The following is a 14,790-nucleotide window of genomic DNA, read 5'->3' on the forward strand; positions in this document are numbered from 1 at the left end:
CATTACATACATTCGCATTGTTGTGCAAGCATCACCACCATCATCTCCAGGACTTTTTTATCACCCCAAACTAAAACTCTGTGCCCATTAAAGAACAGTTCCCCATTCCCATCTCCCCAGAGGTGCTGCATCCTTGTGGTTGAGTGTGTAGGTACTCAGCCATGCCACCTATGGGCTGGATGACCAGGGCAGGTTGCTCACCTCTCTGGGCCTCAGTTTCCCCATCTGTAAAATAGAGCCTACAATTGGGACAATAGCGTGTTCCTCATAAAACTCACAAATGAGTGCCTGTATAAAGTTCTTAGAGTTGTGCCAGGCACAACCTAAAACTACATTAGATGGTGTTAATATTATTACTGGGAAGACTTGAATAGGGTAATACTCATAATAGGTAACATCCCTGAAGATGGATGAGTCAGGGTCTCAGAGGCAGATTGCAGGTGGACACGTGAGGGGTTGATGTGGCTGCCCAGTAGGTAGATGTGCAGACTTGCCTCAGGCCCACCAATTTTAGGGCTACCACATACCTTGTGGGTCCTTCAGGACCTTCCTGGAGGCAACTATCTGGCTGCCGGTGGGACATATCACCCAAGTCTCTCCCATGTATCATCAGGTCACTGAGGTGTCTCCTTTTATCTTTCTTTCCACAGGTGGTGGGTTCCCAGGCAAGGATCCTGTATTCAGACCAAAAAGGCCGTGTGGCCATTGCTGTGGCCTTTAACCAAGCCATTGCCCATGGGAAGATCAAGGTGACATTTCCCATGCTGCTGGTGGGCGCCTCCCTTTGGCTCCTTGTCAGCACCAGCACTGCCCCAAGGTCCCATCATCTGTGTATGTGTCAACTGATGGTCAATAGCTGGGGTCAGGGAGAGAGGAGGGTCTGCCCTCAAACCCAGGTTCTGCCACTGGTCCCTGTGTGACTTTGGGCAAGTCAAGTGCCTCCTCCGAGCCTCAGTTTCCCTCCTGTTAAAAGAGAATCATATTAATCTCAAAGCATAGATGTGAGGATTAAATGAGTTGGTTTCCACATGAGTATTTTATATATCTTTGTTGAATTATATTTTTTAAATCATAATAAACTTCTTATTTTCCTCTGAATCAGTTCTGCCAACTTTGGAGGACATGGAGCCCTGAACACACTCACTCAGAGGGGCCTCTCACTCTGTTTCGTAGGCTCACGTACAGAGTTCTTATGACAGCCCTTTATTTTAAAGCACCAGGATTATTAATGATCAGAAATGAAAAGGAAATCGAAGTAGATGAAAGGGAAGGCTGTCCTGTGGACAGTTATGGGTAGTACTGGTAGCAAGGCCAGCAGCCCTGACCTTTCTCAGGGAGCACCAACAGAGGGTACCACTGTTTGATACTTCTCAAAAGCCCATGTTCTCATGGGGAAGGCTGGCATAGCTTGGCCAAATGTGTCCCTCTGGGCACACTCACACCCAGGCTGAGTGTTTTAATCCTCCCTCACTTCCTCCTTCCCTCCCTCCTTCCTTTTTTTATTCATCAATTGATTGAACACTTCCTCTGTGCCTGGCTTGTTCTAAGCACTGAGGGCAATGCAGCAAAGAACAAGGTAGACAGGGTCTCTGCCTTAACCTATTTACTAGTAAAGAGAAACTAACAATATATTGTAACTAAAGGTATAAATTCAGGGAGAATTTTAGATGGTGATGAGCTCTGTTGAAGAAAATGAGTTGAGGTGACAAGGTAGGGGTAATGGGGTAGGGTGAGCAGTTACTCTAGATGGGGTGGCCAGCACAGGACTTTCTGAGTTGCTGGTGTAGAACTGCAGCCTGAATATCCAGAAGGTGCCAAAATACTTAGGGCAGGTGATTCCAGGGCAAAGGTGGAGAGGTGGAAGCAAACTTGGTCTGTTCAAGGAAAGGAAGAAGGTCCTCTTGATTCAGAGCAGTGGGGAGTTACCCTTTTGGCAGGCTACCTCCTCCTACATGGGGAGCCCATGAACTTCTGTTCCCACTGGGAAAACTGACACCCAGTAGTGTCACAGACTCAGGGGCCAGGCTGCCTGAGGGAAGAGCCCAGACTCTAGTATGGCATGTGTGTCTTTAAATCACAGCCTACTGATTTACCAGCTCTGTTTCTTATTGGGCAAGTTTCTTATCCTCTCTGGGCCTCAGTCTTCTTTTCTATAAAATGGGCATGATAACAGCCATGACTACCTAGATAGGGTTGTTGAGATGACTCAGTGAACTAACACATGCATAGTATATGTGGGTTTCTGGCACACAATAGAAAGGGTCAAAATAAGCAGAATCTATTAGTAGCCGGAGGAAGACATCAAAAACATCCAAGTTTCCTCTTGCAAAAGGCCTGTTTTCCCAGGCGGGTGTATCTGATGAGCTTCTGGTATGGCCTGATCCAAGCTGACATCTCATATCTTTGCACACTGCAGGCACCAGTAGTCCTGAGCCGAGACCACCATGATGTGAGTGGCACAGATAGCCCTTTTAGGGAGACCTCCAACATTTATGATGGCTCTGCCTTCTGTGCAGGTGAGAAAAACAAAAACTTATTTAAAAATTTTTAATGTTGGATTTGGATTTTATTTAAAAATCAGTTGATTCATTTAGCTAGTCATGATGTTACAAAAAATGTGCAGGCATTTGAGAGGCATGATGTAGAGTGCCCAACCCAGGACAGAGAGAGGGGTTTCTGAGATATGGACCTCTGGTTTTAAAATTGGGCCAGTGTTAGGCAAACTAGGACAGTTGGATGCCCTAGATGTGGGTGTGCTTCTGGTCCCATCAATTGCTGGGTGGTCTTCTGCAAGGTACTTAAAGTCTCTGAACCTCAATGTCCTCATCTGTAAAATGGAAATAACAGTAGTACCTATTTCAAAGGTTTGTTGTGAAGAACGAAATGAATGTATACACATCTGGTATTACATCAAGGTCCCATGGCCAGTGTTCAGTGAAAGTTAGCTTCTGCTGCTTTCATCATTGATACTGCTAGTACAACTGCTATAATTATCATCAACACATAGCCTGATGAGTGCTATTCCTGGGGTAACTTTCTTATTCTTGGCTCCTTCCACTTATGCACAGGTTCCCAAGGGAAGGAGGTGGATACTCAGGAACACCATCCTTTTTTCAAGGAATTGGTCCATTTCATCAAAGTTATCAAATTTATTGTATAGAGTTGTACTCCTTTATTGGCTTTTTACTGACTGTGATGTCAGTGGTGATGTCCTTTCTGTCACTCCTCATATTGGTCACTTGTGTCTTCTTTTTTATTAATCAGTTGGCTAGAAGTTTACCAGTTTTACTGATTTTTCTCAAAGAAGAACTTTCAATTTATTTGATTTTCCTTTAATTGCTTCTCTGCTTCCAAGTTTATTGATTTACGCTGTAATCTTTAGTATGCATGCTCTTTGGTTTGCTTGCTTTGAGTTTAGCTTGCTCTAATTTCTGCAAGGTAGAAGCTGGGGTTATGGATTTGATACATCTTTCTGTTCTAATTTAAGTAATTAATGCTATAAATTTATCTCTAAACCCTGCTTTACCTGCATACTACAAATTTTTATATTGTTGTTCAATTACAGTGGTCTGCATTTTATCCCCACCCCTCCATACCACCCCAGCCAAACCCACCTCCCTCTCCCACCTCCACTCTCCCCCTTGGTTTTGTTCATGTGTCCTTTATAGTAGTTCCTGAAAACACCTCTCCCCACTGTCCCCTACCCACTCCCCTCTGGCTATTGTTACATTGTTCTTAACTTCAATGTCTCTAGTTATATTTTGTTTGCTTTTTTCTTTTGTTGATTATGTTCCAGTTAAAGGTGAGATCATATGGTATTTGTCCCTCAGCACCTGGCTTGTTTCACTTAGCATAATTCTATCCAGTTCTAGCCATGCTGTTGCAAGGGTATAAGCTCCTTCTTTTTCTCTGCTGTGTAGAATTCCATTGTGTAAATGTACCATACACATTTTGATCCACTCATTTCCTGATGGGCACTTAGGTTGCTTCCAGTACTTGGCTATTGTAAATTGTGCTGCTGTGAACATTGGGGCGCATAGGTTCTTTCGGATTGGTGTTTCAGGGTTCTTAGGGTATAATCCCACCAGGGGAATTGCTGGGTCAAAGGACAGTTCCATTTTTAGTTTTCTGAGGAAATTCCATACTGTTTTCCACAGTGGCCTCACCAGTCTGCATTCCCACCTACAGTGCACTAGGGTTCCCTTTTCTCTGCATCCTCTCCAACATTTGTTTCTTGATTTGTTTCTATTGGCCACTCTGACTGACGTGACATGGTACCTCATTGTGGTTTTAATTTGCATCTCTCTGATGGCTAGTGATGCCGAGCATCTTTTCATATGTTTCTGGGCCCTCTGTATGTCTTCCTTGGAGAAGTTTCTGTTCAAGTCCTCTGCCGATCTTTGAATTGCGTTGCTTGTGTTCCTGGAGTGGAGTTGTGTGAGTTCTTCACATATTTTGGAGATCAGACCCTGTCTGAGGTATCATAGGCAAATATGTTTTCCCATATACTTGGTTCTCTTTTCATTTTAATGCTGTTTTTATTAGCTATGCAGAAGCTTTTTATTTGATGAGGTCCCATTTGTTTATTCTTTCCTTTATGTCCCTTGCTCTAGGGGACGTGTCTGTGAGGATGTTGCTGCATGGAATGTCTGAGATTTTCCTGCCAATGTTTTCCTCTAGGACTTTTATGGTGTTACGACTTATATTTAATCTTTTATCCACCTTGAATTTATTTTTGTGTACAGTGTGAGTTGGTGATCGAGTTTCATTTTTTTGGATGTAGCTGTCCAGATCTCCCAATACCGTTTGTTGAACAGGCTATTTTTGGTCCATTTTATGCTCCTGCCTCCTTTGTCAAACATTAATTGACCGTAAAGACTTTATTTCTGGGCTCTCTGTTCTGTTCCATTAGTCTATGTGCCTGTTTTTATGCCAGTACCAGGCTGTTTTGATGACAGTGGCCTTGGAATACAGTTTGATATCAGGTATTGTGATCCCTACTGCTTTGTTCTTCTTTTTCAGAATTGCTGCAGCTATTTGGGGCGATTTATGGTTCCATATAAATTTCTGGAATGTTCGTTCTATATGTGAAATATGTCATGGGTACTTTAATAGCGATTGCATTGAATATATAAATTGCTTTGGGTGGTATGGCCATTTTGATTATGTTAATTCTTCCAATCCATGAGCATGGTACATGCTTCCATTTTGTCTTCCTTAATTTCTTTCTTCAGTGTTGTGTAGTTTTCTGAGAATAGGTCTTTTACCTCTTTGGTTAGGTTTATTCCTAGGTACATTATTTTTCTTGTTGCTGTATCAAATGGGATTTTTTTTCTGATTTCTGTTTCTGCTGTTTCATTGTTGGTATACAGGAATGCCTTTAATTTCTGAGTATTGACTTTGTATCCAGCTGTTTTGCCAAATTCATTTATTAGGTTGAGTAGTTTTTCGGTGGAGTCTATAGGATTTTCCATGTACACTATCCTGTCATCTGCAAACAGTGACAGTTTCATTTCCTCCTTTCCAATTTGGATGCCTTTGATTTCTTTTTCTTGTCTGATTGCTGTGGCTGGGACTTCCAATACTATGTTGAATAGGAGTGGTAAGAGAGGGCATCCTTGTCTTGTTCCTGATCTTAGTGGGAAAGCTCTAAGTTTTTGTCCATTAAGTATGATGTTGGCTGTAGGTCTCTCATATATGGCCTTTATTATCTTGAGGAATGCTCCCTCTATTCCCACTTTTCTGAGTGTTTTTATCAGAAATGGGTGCTGTACCTTATCAAATGCTTTTTCTGCATCTATTGATATGATCATGTGATTTTTGTCTTTGCTGTTGTTGATGTGATGTATTATGTTTATTGATTTGCGAATATTGTACCATCCTTGCATCCCTGGGATGAATCCCACTTGATCATGGTGTATGATCTTTTTAATGTATTGCTGGATGCGGTTTCCCAATATTTTGTTGAGGATTTTAGCATCTATGTTCATCAGCGATATTGGCCTGAAGATTTCTTTTTTTGTTGTGTCTTTATCTGTTTTGGGGATTAGGATGATGTTGGCTTCATAAAAAGATTTGGGAGTCTTCCATTTTCTTGAATTTATTGAAATAATCTGTGGAGGATGGGGGTTAACTCTCCCTTAAATGCTCTGTAGAATTTTCCTGTGAAACTGTCTAGTCCTGGGATTTTGTGTTTCGGAAGCTTTTTGATTAGTGTTTCAATTTCATCAGGTGTTACTGGTCTGTTCAGGCTTTCTTCTTCTTCTTTATAGACTTTTGGAGGTTATATTTTTCTAGGAATTTGTCCATTTCATCTACGTTTTCACAGGTCTTGGCATATAGTTCTTCATAGTGATTTCTTACAATGCTTTGTATTTCAGTGGTATTAGTTGTGGTCTCTCCTCTTTCATTTCTGATTGTGTCTATTTGGGTTCTCTCTCTTTTTTTCTTGATGAGGCTGCTTAATGGCTTGTCCAGTTTGTTTATCTTGTCAAAGAATGAGCTCCTGGATTCATTGATCCTTACAATTGTGCTTTTAGTCTCTATGTCATTTAATTCTGCTCTTATCTTGGTTATTTCCTTCCTTGTAGTTGCTCTGGGTTGTCTTTGTTGTCGTTCCTCGAGTTCTTGTCGGTGTACGGTTTGGTTGTTTATTTGAGATGTTTCTGTCTTTTTGAGGTAGGCCTGTACCACTACGAACTTCCTTCTCAGGACTGCCTTTGCTGTGTCCCATATGCTTTGGATTTTTGTGAGTTCATTTTCATTTGTTTCCAGAAACTTTGTGATTTCTTCCCTAATCTCGTTCTTGACCCATTCATTGTTTAATAGCATGCTATTCAGTCTCCATGATTTTGAGTGGTTTTGGTTTTTTTCCTTGAGGTTTGTTTCTAGATTCAGTCCCTTGTGGTCAGAGAAAATGCTTGATATGATTTCAATTTTCTTGAACTTGTTGAGGCTTGTTTTGTGTCCTCTCATGTGGTCTATTTGAAAATGTTCCATGTACATTTGAAAAGAATGTGTATTTGGTTCTTTGGGATGGAAGGCTTTATATATATCAGTTAAATCCATTTCATCTAGTGTGTTGTTCAATGCCACAATATCTTAGTTGATATTTTGTTTGGAAGATATGTCCATCTTTGACAGTGGGGTGTTAAAATCCCCTACTATAACTGTATTGCTGTCAATATCTTTCTTGAAGTCCTCCAAGATTTTCTTTATGTATTTGGGTCCCCTTATGTTGGGTGCATATATATTTGCAATGTTTATGTCTTCTTGGTGGATTCTTCCTTTGAGTATAATGAAGTGACCTTCTGGGTCTCTCTTTATAGCCCTTTTTTTGAAGTTTATTTTGTCTGATATGAGTACTGCTACCCTTGCTTTTTTTTTTCCCGGTCCTTTTGCTTGGAAAATTTGTTTCCAGCCCTTCACTTTCAATCTGTGTAGGTCTTCTGTCCTGAGGTGGGTCTCTTGTAGGCAGCATATGTGTGGGTCATGCTTTCTTATCCATTCAGCTATTCTATGTCTTTTGATTGGAGCATTTAATCCATTTACATTTAAGGTTATTATTGATACATACTTATTCATTGCCGTTATTTTGTTCCTCTCTCTCTCTCTTTTCCTTCCTCTCCTTATAGCAGCCCCTTTAGCATCACTTGCAGAGCTGGTTTGGTGGAGGTGTATTCTTTAGACTTCTTTTGTCTGGGGAACTCCTTATTTGGCCTTTTATCTTGATTGAGAGCCATGCTGGGTAAAGTCGTCTTGGTTGCAGGCCTCTGGTTCTCATTACTTGGAATATTTTTTGCCATTCTCTTCTGGCTTGGTGCATTTCCACTGAGAAGTAGATGCTAACCTTATCAGGGATCCCTTGTATGTTACATCCTGTTTCTCCCTTGCTGCCTTTAAGATTCTTTCTTTGTCTTTGAATTTTGCCATTTTACTTATTGTGTGTGTCTTGCAGTGGGCCTCTTTGGGTTCCTCTTGCTTGGGACTCTGTGTGATTCCTTGATTTGTGTGACTTTTTCTGTCATCAAATTAGGGAAATTTTCCATCATTACTTTTTCAAACAGGTTTTCTATCCCTTGCTCTTCCTCTTCTCCTTCTGGTATCCCTATTATACGGATATTGTTACGTTTCATGTTGTCCTGCATTTGCCTTAACCCCTCCTCATTCTTTCTGAGCCTCTTTTCCTTTTCTTGCTCAGTCTGGGTGTTTTTTCTACTTTGTCCTCCAGTCGGTGATCCAATCCTCTGCATCATCGAGCCTGCTTTTGATTCCTTCTACTGTGTTCTTCAGTTCAGAAATTGTATTCTTCATTTCCTCTTGGCCCTTGTTGATAGTTTCTATTTCCTTTTTCATGTTAATATAGTTTGCAGTGAGTTCATTGTAGTTTCTGTGTAGTTTTTGGTAATTCTGTGTGAGCTCATTAAGCTTCCTTATAACCAATGCTTTGAACTCATTATCTGATAGTTGACTGGCCTCTTTTTCATTTAGCATTGTTTCTGAGACTTCCTCCTTTCCTTTCACTTGGGGCTTGTTTCTTTGTCTTGTCGTTGTTTGTGAGACTCTTCCTGTTAGCCTCTTCTTCTTAAGTTGCTCTTCTTTGAACCCCTGGTGTATGGGGTTCATGGTGTAAAATTCTGTGGTAGAATACCTGTGGGATTCAGTGGTACAGTTTCCTTGATCTCCTGATCTTACTGATATTGGGCTGTGGTTTGTTGGCTCTGTGTATGTCTTTGTTCTTTGGTTCTTTTTGGGTCTTTCTTTGGTGGGTCTTTCCCACCAGCTGGTTATCTGAGGGTCAGTCTGTCCCCCACCTCTTGTTTTCTGTTGTGTAAGTGTGGGCAGGTTGTGTTGGAGCTGGTTCTTCTGTGTGTACAAGGTTTTGAGGCTTTTCTCTTGCTCTTGTTCAGTTGTTTGTTGTTAGAAATTTCTTCACTATTTAGTTGTATTTTCAGATAGGTCCTGGGTTGACTTAGTGTGACTTGTACTCCCTCCTTTACCTTCTTCTGTTCTTATCTGTTGGTGTTTCCTTTGTTGGTGGGTTTCCTCATCCAGGAGGTATCCTGGTGTTCTCAGCTTCTACCTACTTTTTTTTATTGTAGGCTTCCTCTGGGCTATTGGTTGCAGGCGTGAGGCCTTCCTTGATTCGCACTCTCCCCAGTGCCTGTGGTCTCAGTTCCCTGTGGAGGTGAGGTGGGCACGCTCCCCAGTTGGTGCGCACACTCCCAGGTCAATGTGTACACTCCCTGGTGGGTGCCTGTGGTCTCAGTTCTTTCTGAGATGAGGTGTGGATACTCCACGGTTGGTGCCTGTGGTTCAGGCTCCCCCTGGAGGTGTGCACTGTCCCATCCCTCACCCCCTACTGTGCTTCAGATTTGGAATGGATACCCCCACACCTCCATGGGAGCGCCCGTCTGGTGGGTGTTGGGTGGAGAGGAGACTGGAGCTGTTGCTGCAGGGGAATTCCCCATAGTGCCCTTGAGGGTCTTTTTCTTTTTGAGAAAATTCTTCTGCTCAATCCTGACGCTCCATACAAGGAAGGGCCTGTCCTCTCACACAGCCCACCTCTCCAGCTAGACCAGGGACTTTCTGGGTCAGGGCCTGACATGGCCCAACTCTCAACTCTCCCGGGCTGGCACGCACAGTCTCAGTGGGTTTACCACTTTGTCCTTATTCCCCTCCCTGCAACTTCAAGCAACCCGGTCTCTCTTGGTTCTGCTCAAGTCTTGTTTGTTAGGAGAGGGAGCCGTAAGGTCAGTTCTCTCCCAGGAGTCCTGCAGCAGGCCCAGAAGGCACGGGCCTGGGGCTGCAGTCACCCTGGTCCCTGCGCTGGTCCCAGGGACCTTTTAGTCCTGAAGCAATCCCCTTAACATCTGTTTTTCCAGTGTCCTCTATACTTTTTGGTCTCCTATCTTCACAAACACTGGGGTACTGTTGGCTGTTCACTTTGTTCCTCAGTAGATTGGGTAGGTGTTTCACCCATGTGCAGGGGGAAGTACACTCTGCTCCCACCTATCTCGCCGCCATCTTTTTCTCTTCTGCATCCTACAAATTTTTACATGATATATTTTCATTTTCATGCAGTTCAAAACATTTTCAAATTTGCTTTGTAACATCTTCTTTGATCCATGGGTTATTTAGAAGTATGTTTTTTTTTTTTTAATTTTTAAGTTTGGGGGGATTTTTCAGATATCTTTCTGTTACTGACTTCTGATTTAATTCCATTATGGTCTAAGAACTTACTATGTATTATTTCTGTTCTTTTAAATCTGTTAAGGGTTTTATGGTCCAGAATGTTGTCTATATTGGAGCACTTGACAACATGTATCCTGCTGCTATTTGGTGAATTGTTCTTAAAATGTCAGTTAGGTTAGGTTGATTGGTAATGCTGTTCAGGTCACTTATCTTTACTGATTTACTGCCTATTCTATAAATTACTGAGGGAGAAGTGGTGAAGTTTTCAAATCTATTTGTGGATTCATCTATTTCTCCTTTCAGTTCTTAAGCATTTTGCTTCATATTTTAAAGCTATGTTGTGGGTGTACATTCATTTAGGTTTATTATATCTTTTTGGAGAATTGACCTCTTTATCATTATGTAATATCCCCTTTTATTTTTTATAATATTCTAGGTTCTGAAATTCTCTGATGTTAATACAGTTTATGTTTTTATCCTAGGGTCACTATAATAAATCACCACAAATTTAATGGATAAAATAACACAAATGTACTCTCCCACACTTCTGAAGCCAAAAGTCTAAAGTCAATTTTAATAGGCCAAAGTCAAGTTAGCCAGACCATGGTGTTGTAGGATGCTGTAGAGGATAATCTGTTTCTTGGACTTTTCCAGATTCTAGAACTGCATTTCTTGGATTTCTTGGCTCATGGCATTTTCTAATATTTGCAGCCCAGCACCAAGAAAAAAGCATTGTTAGGATTCTGCTTGATCTTCTCTGTGAGCACCCAGTGGAATTTTTAGAGTGAGAGCCTGCCAGAGAGTACAAACCCCCTTATATCCATGTCCCATGGGCCTCATAGTCACAGGGCTCATGCTTATCCTTCAGCACTTTGTTAAACACTCGTAAGGTGACCAGTTTGGGCTCTGTTTATCTGTGCAAATGTTTATCTCTCCACATATTTCAAATTAGTTAGTTGCCCTGGTACCACAGTTCTCTGATCGGGTCAACATAAATCATTAATTTGCAATTTGTCCCTGCCCCAGCCATTCTTTTGTTTGTTTGAAGGGTGGAAGTGATATTCTTTGTCTTTCTACATTACTAAGCTAAAAACACTACCACCTGCCTTTTAATTTTATTTTATTTCTGCTTCTGGGACACTTTGTCTGGCATTCAGTGTCAGAGAACATAACTATAGGGAAGCATAATAGTGGGTGAGTGGGCATTTGTCAATTTCTTTGCTTTTGCTCAGCTTTGCAAACACAAATTATTGCTGTTTCTAGAGTCATCTGTCCATAGATCCCTATCTGTCCTTCAGGCCTGAATGGCACTGTCTCAGCCAGTGGGGCCCACTTGTACACTGGTTGGAGCATGGCCTTGCCCCAGCCCACCTCATTCAGGGTATGACAGGTTGTGGTTTTTGTTTCCACAGACATGGCTGTGCAGAACTTCGTGGGTGATGCCTTTCGAGGAGCCACCTGGGTCGCTCTTCACAATGGTGGGGGCGTGGGCTGGTAAGAAAGTTTTGGAAAACAGGGTGGTGGGGGTGCAGGCTCCTGTGGAAGGCACAGGGATTCCCTTGAGGGTCCTGGGCCTTGCCTCCCCCAAGCTTCCTTTGTGGAAGGCTTTGCTGTGATGTTTTCCTTCTATAAGGTGGAAGTTGGAGTGACAGAACATCGAGGGGGATGGGTGGAAGAGTGTCTTGAACAAATCACTCTTCCTTTGGGGGTCTTACCTGTCACACAGGACACAAAGCTTATAAGAACTATGACTGCCCCATTTTACATCAGTTTTCACTTTGCATTCAGAGGTATTTCCTCAGAAATCCTCACAGTGCTGTCTTTTTATTCCACCCATGATTCCCAGGGCAGACAGACAAGGAGGCAGGAGACCTGGGTTCTCAGCTCCCATAGGTCGCTGGCTGAGGGCTCTGCCCTGGCCCGTCCTGTTTCTAGTCTGCACCATTAGGAAATCTGTGGCTCCTGGGAGGGCCTCATTCTGGCTGAAGATGTCCACTGTAATTGTACTTCCAACATGTGCAGGTTTTCTCACACCACACAGCAATTTTCTCCAACACCTATAATTCAATTCAATTCTGACACTAACTACCTGAAGATAGTCTCAGATCCCACAGGTTGTGGACTCAGTCCCACAAGACTGTTCTTACCCTGATGCGGATCCTGGCCTGCAGGATCCTGTGTTGTGGCGGCAATAGACGAATACATACAGACTACAGAAATCCTGTGGAGAAAAAGGGATGGCATGGCCACTCTCTAAGTGAGAGAGGGCGAGAGGGCTAGAGAGAGCCCGAGAGAGAGAGAGCTGACCCCTGCCTGGACAGGCTTTTATTGTTTTTCTAGGCACCTTACATCAAGGATGGTCCTCATGTATTATGCATAGGTTTGTTTTGGGTGGTTATCTTTTGCAGACAACAAAGGAGAAGATGTCAGTAAATACATCAAAGAAGGATATTTGCAATGTAAAGGGAGAAGTGGTCGAAACCGGTTATGCTCCATACTTGGGAGGTCTAGCTCAGATTTTAGGAAGTTAAAGATGTTTACTAACATTTGCTGCCTCAATTCAGGGTGAGGGAGTTTTAGCAAGAGCAAGCCTCATAGCGGTCTAAGTACAATGCAGGCCTGATTCCCCATGGGAGAACCTATCCATGGACATGGGTCCTGCCTGCCAACCTCGCTCCCCACTGGCTTTTCTGAGTGGGGGCTGGGCCACATTTCCCACGCTTGGAATGGTTCCCCATATTACCCCACTTCAAATTGCAAGCCCAGGTTGTTGCCTGCTTCTGACTGATCCGCTACAGATTGGAGAGTCCCAGGACATCCTCCTTGAGTTCTATTAATTTGCTAGAGTGGTTCACAGAACTCAGGAAACCTGTTTACTAACCATATTATTAATTTATCACAAAAGAGATTTAAGGATTCAAATCCACAGTCTGATGAAAAGATACAATGGATGAGGTCCCAACAAAGGAGTTTCTGTCTTTATGGAATTTGGGGCCCACACAGTGGCACAGGGAAGCATTCTGTTTCCCCAACCTAGAAGCTGTCTGAACCCCAATCTTTTTTGGTTTTTATGGAGGCATCATTATATATGCATGATTGATTATATCACTGGCCATTGGTGATCAATTCAACCTCCAGCCCATCCCCCTTCCCTGGAAGTCTGGGGTGGGACTGAAAGTTCCCACCTTCTATTCTCAGTTGGTTTCCCTGGCAACCAACCCCCATCATTAAGTGGGGGTCCACAAGTAACCTCATTAACATAACAAAAGACATCTTTGTTGTTCTCCACCCTTAAGAATTCCAATGGTTTTAGGAGTTCTGTGCCACAAATGCGATGAAGACCAAATATATATTTCTTATTATAAATTACAATATCACATCTGCTGTTAGGAATAATAAATAACTTATACTTATTGCACATGGACACTGTGGCAAGCATTTTCTAGACTCTTTGAATCTACTCTTACACTTAATTTTAGAGGGAAAACACATTATACAGATAAGAAAACTGAGGCACCAAGAGGTTAAGATGCTGTAAGAACTGCACTTGCATAGGGTCTGCCTCTATGGTGTCACTTGGGGAAGCTCCCAGAACAAGCTCAATTCCTGGTTACCCAGAGCAGCAAGGGGAATGGCAGCTTCAGAAAGGAGGACAGCTCCCTGGGCCTGGCTATCTCATAACTGACCTCTGAGCCTGGTTTGGCCAGCCAGATCAAGACTGGCCTTGCCCTCCAGAGCCAAGTGTTTCAGCACTTGAGCTTCCCAGGGCATTATGATGGGCCGGCTTGGCTGGAATTTCAAGCTGCAGCTCAATCAGATGGCTATAATGAATGGAAAATGTAACTAGAATGCATGTCCTTTCTGACACAAAGGATGAAGGACATCAGGACACGAGAAGAGTGCCTGGTTATTGGGTACCTGGCCTTTCGGCACTGGATTTACTGAGAAGGTTCTGGAGGTGAAGAGAGACTCTGAACAGGGAGTAACTTGCCCAAGGCCACAGAACTGGTGGTAGAGCTTGGATCTGGACCCAGATCTGTTGCCTCCCAGGATCCACTCATCATTGCCAATGGGACAACAGAGGGCAAGAAGGGACAGAGCAGAGCAGCTGAGAGTCAACAACGGCAGGGGACAGCTGGACCAGAATTCAGGCAGAACACTGCTTACCCTAACCCCCTGTACTCTGGACTCTCAAGACAGGGACTGTAAATTCCCAAGTTTCTCCCACCCCCAAGACTCTCCACAGGCTCTGTGGACAGGAATGCAAGCTGTCAAGATGTGGGCATCAACACCTTGTATCCTGGCTGCTTTTGAGGGCTCTTTTGGGAACACCTCACATTCATGTTGGAATTCATTAGGCTCACATGTTCATAATTTAATGTGTCAGATACTCCTGAAAAGCTTTCTGCAGAAATCAGCTGGAAAATCATTCTGTCCTATCACCATTCCTATTCTAGGAGGAAATCACTTCCAACTCCAGCTTTATTTTTCTTCTTTGTTGTATGGAAATTCATGTTTCTAAATTATAAGTTTACTCTGCTATTGCTTGATTTGCTTTTAGTTTTGAGAATTGTTTATTTGATCCCTGTTTTTATA

General features: G+C 42.7%; 1 protein-coding gene across 2 annotated transcripts in view; it reads left to right on the forward strand.

Moving 5' to 3' along the window:
- The window catches only part of UROC1 (urocanate hydratase 1), a 51,593-nt gene that overhangs the window by 29,811 nt on the left and 6,992 nt on the right, over positions 1–14,790 (forward strand). For both annotated transcript variants that reach the window (XM_045187988.3, XM_024580603.4), the window contains exons 16-18: positions 651–749; positions 2,417–2,516; positions 11,607–11,688. In XM_045187988.3, coding sequence (XP_045043923.1) covers positions 651–749; positions 2,417–2,516; positions 11,607–11,688 — 281 coding nt within the window. The remainder of the gene's footprint in view (positions 1–650; positions 750–2,416; positions 2,517–11,606; positions 11,689–14,790) is intronic.

The sequence above is a fragment of the Desmodus rotundus genome, chromosome 10 (assembly GCF_022682495.2).
Source record: "Desmodus rotundus isolate HL8 chromosome 10, HLdesRot8A.1, whole genome shotgun sequence".
NCBI classification, from domain to species: Eukaryota; Metazoa; Chordata; class Mammalia; order Chiroptera; family Phyllostomidae; genus Desmodus; species Desmodus rotundus.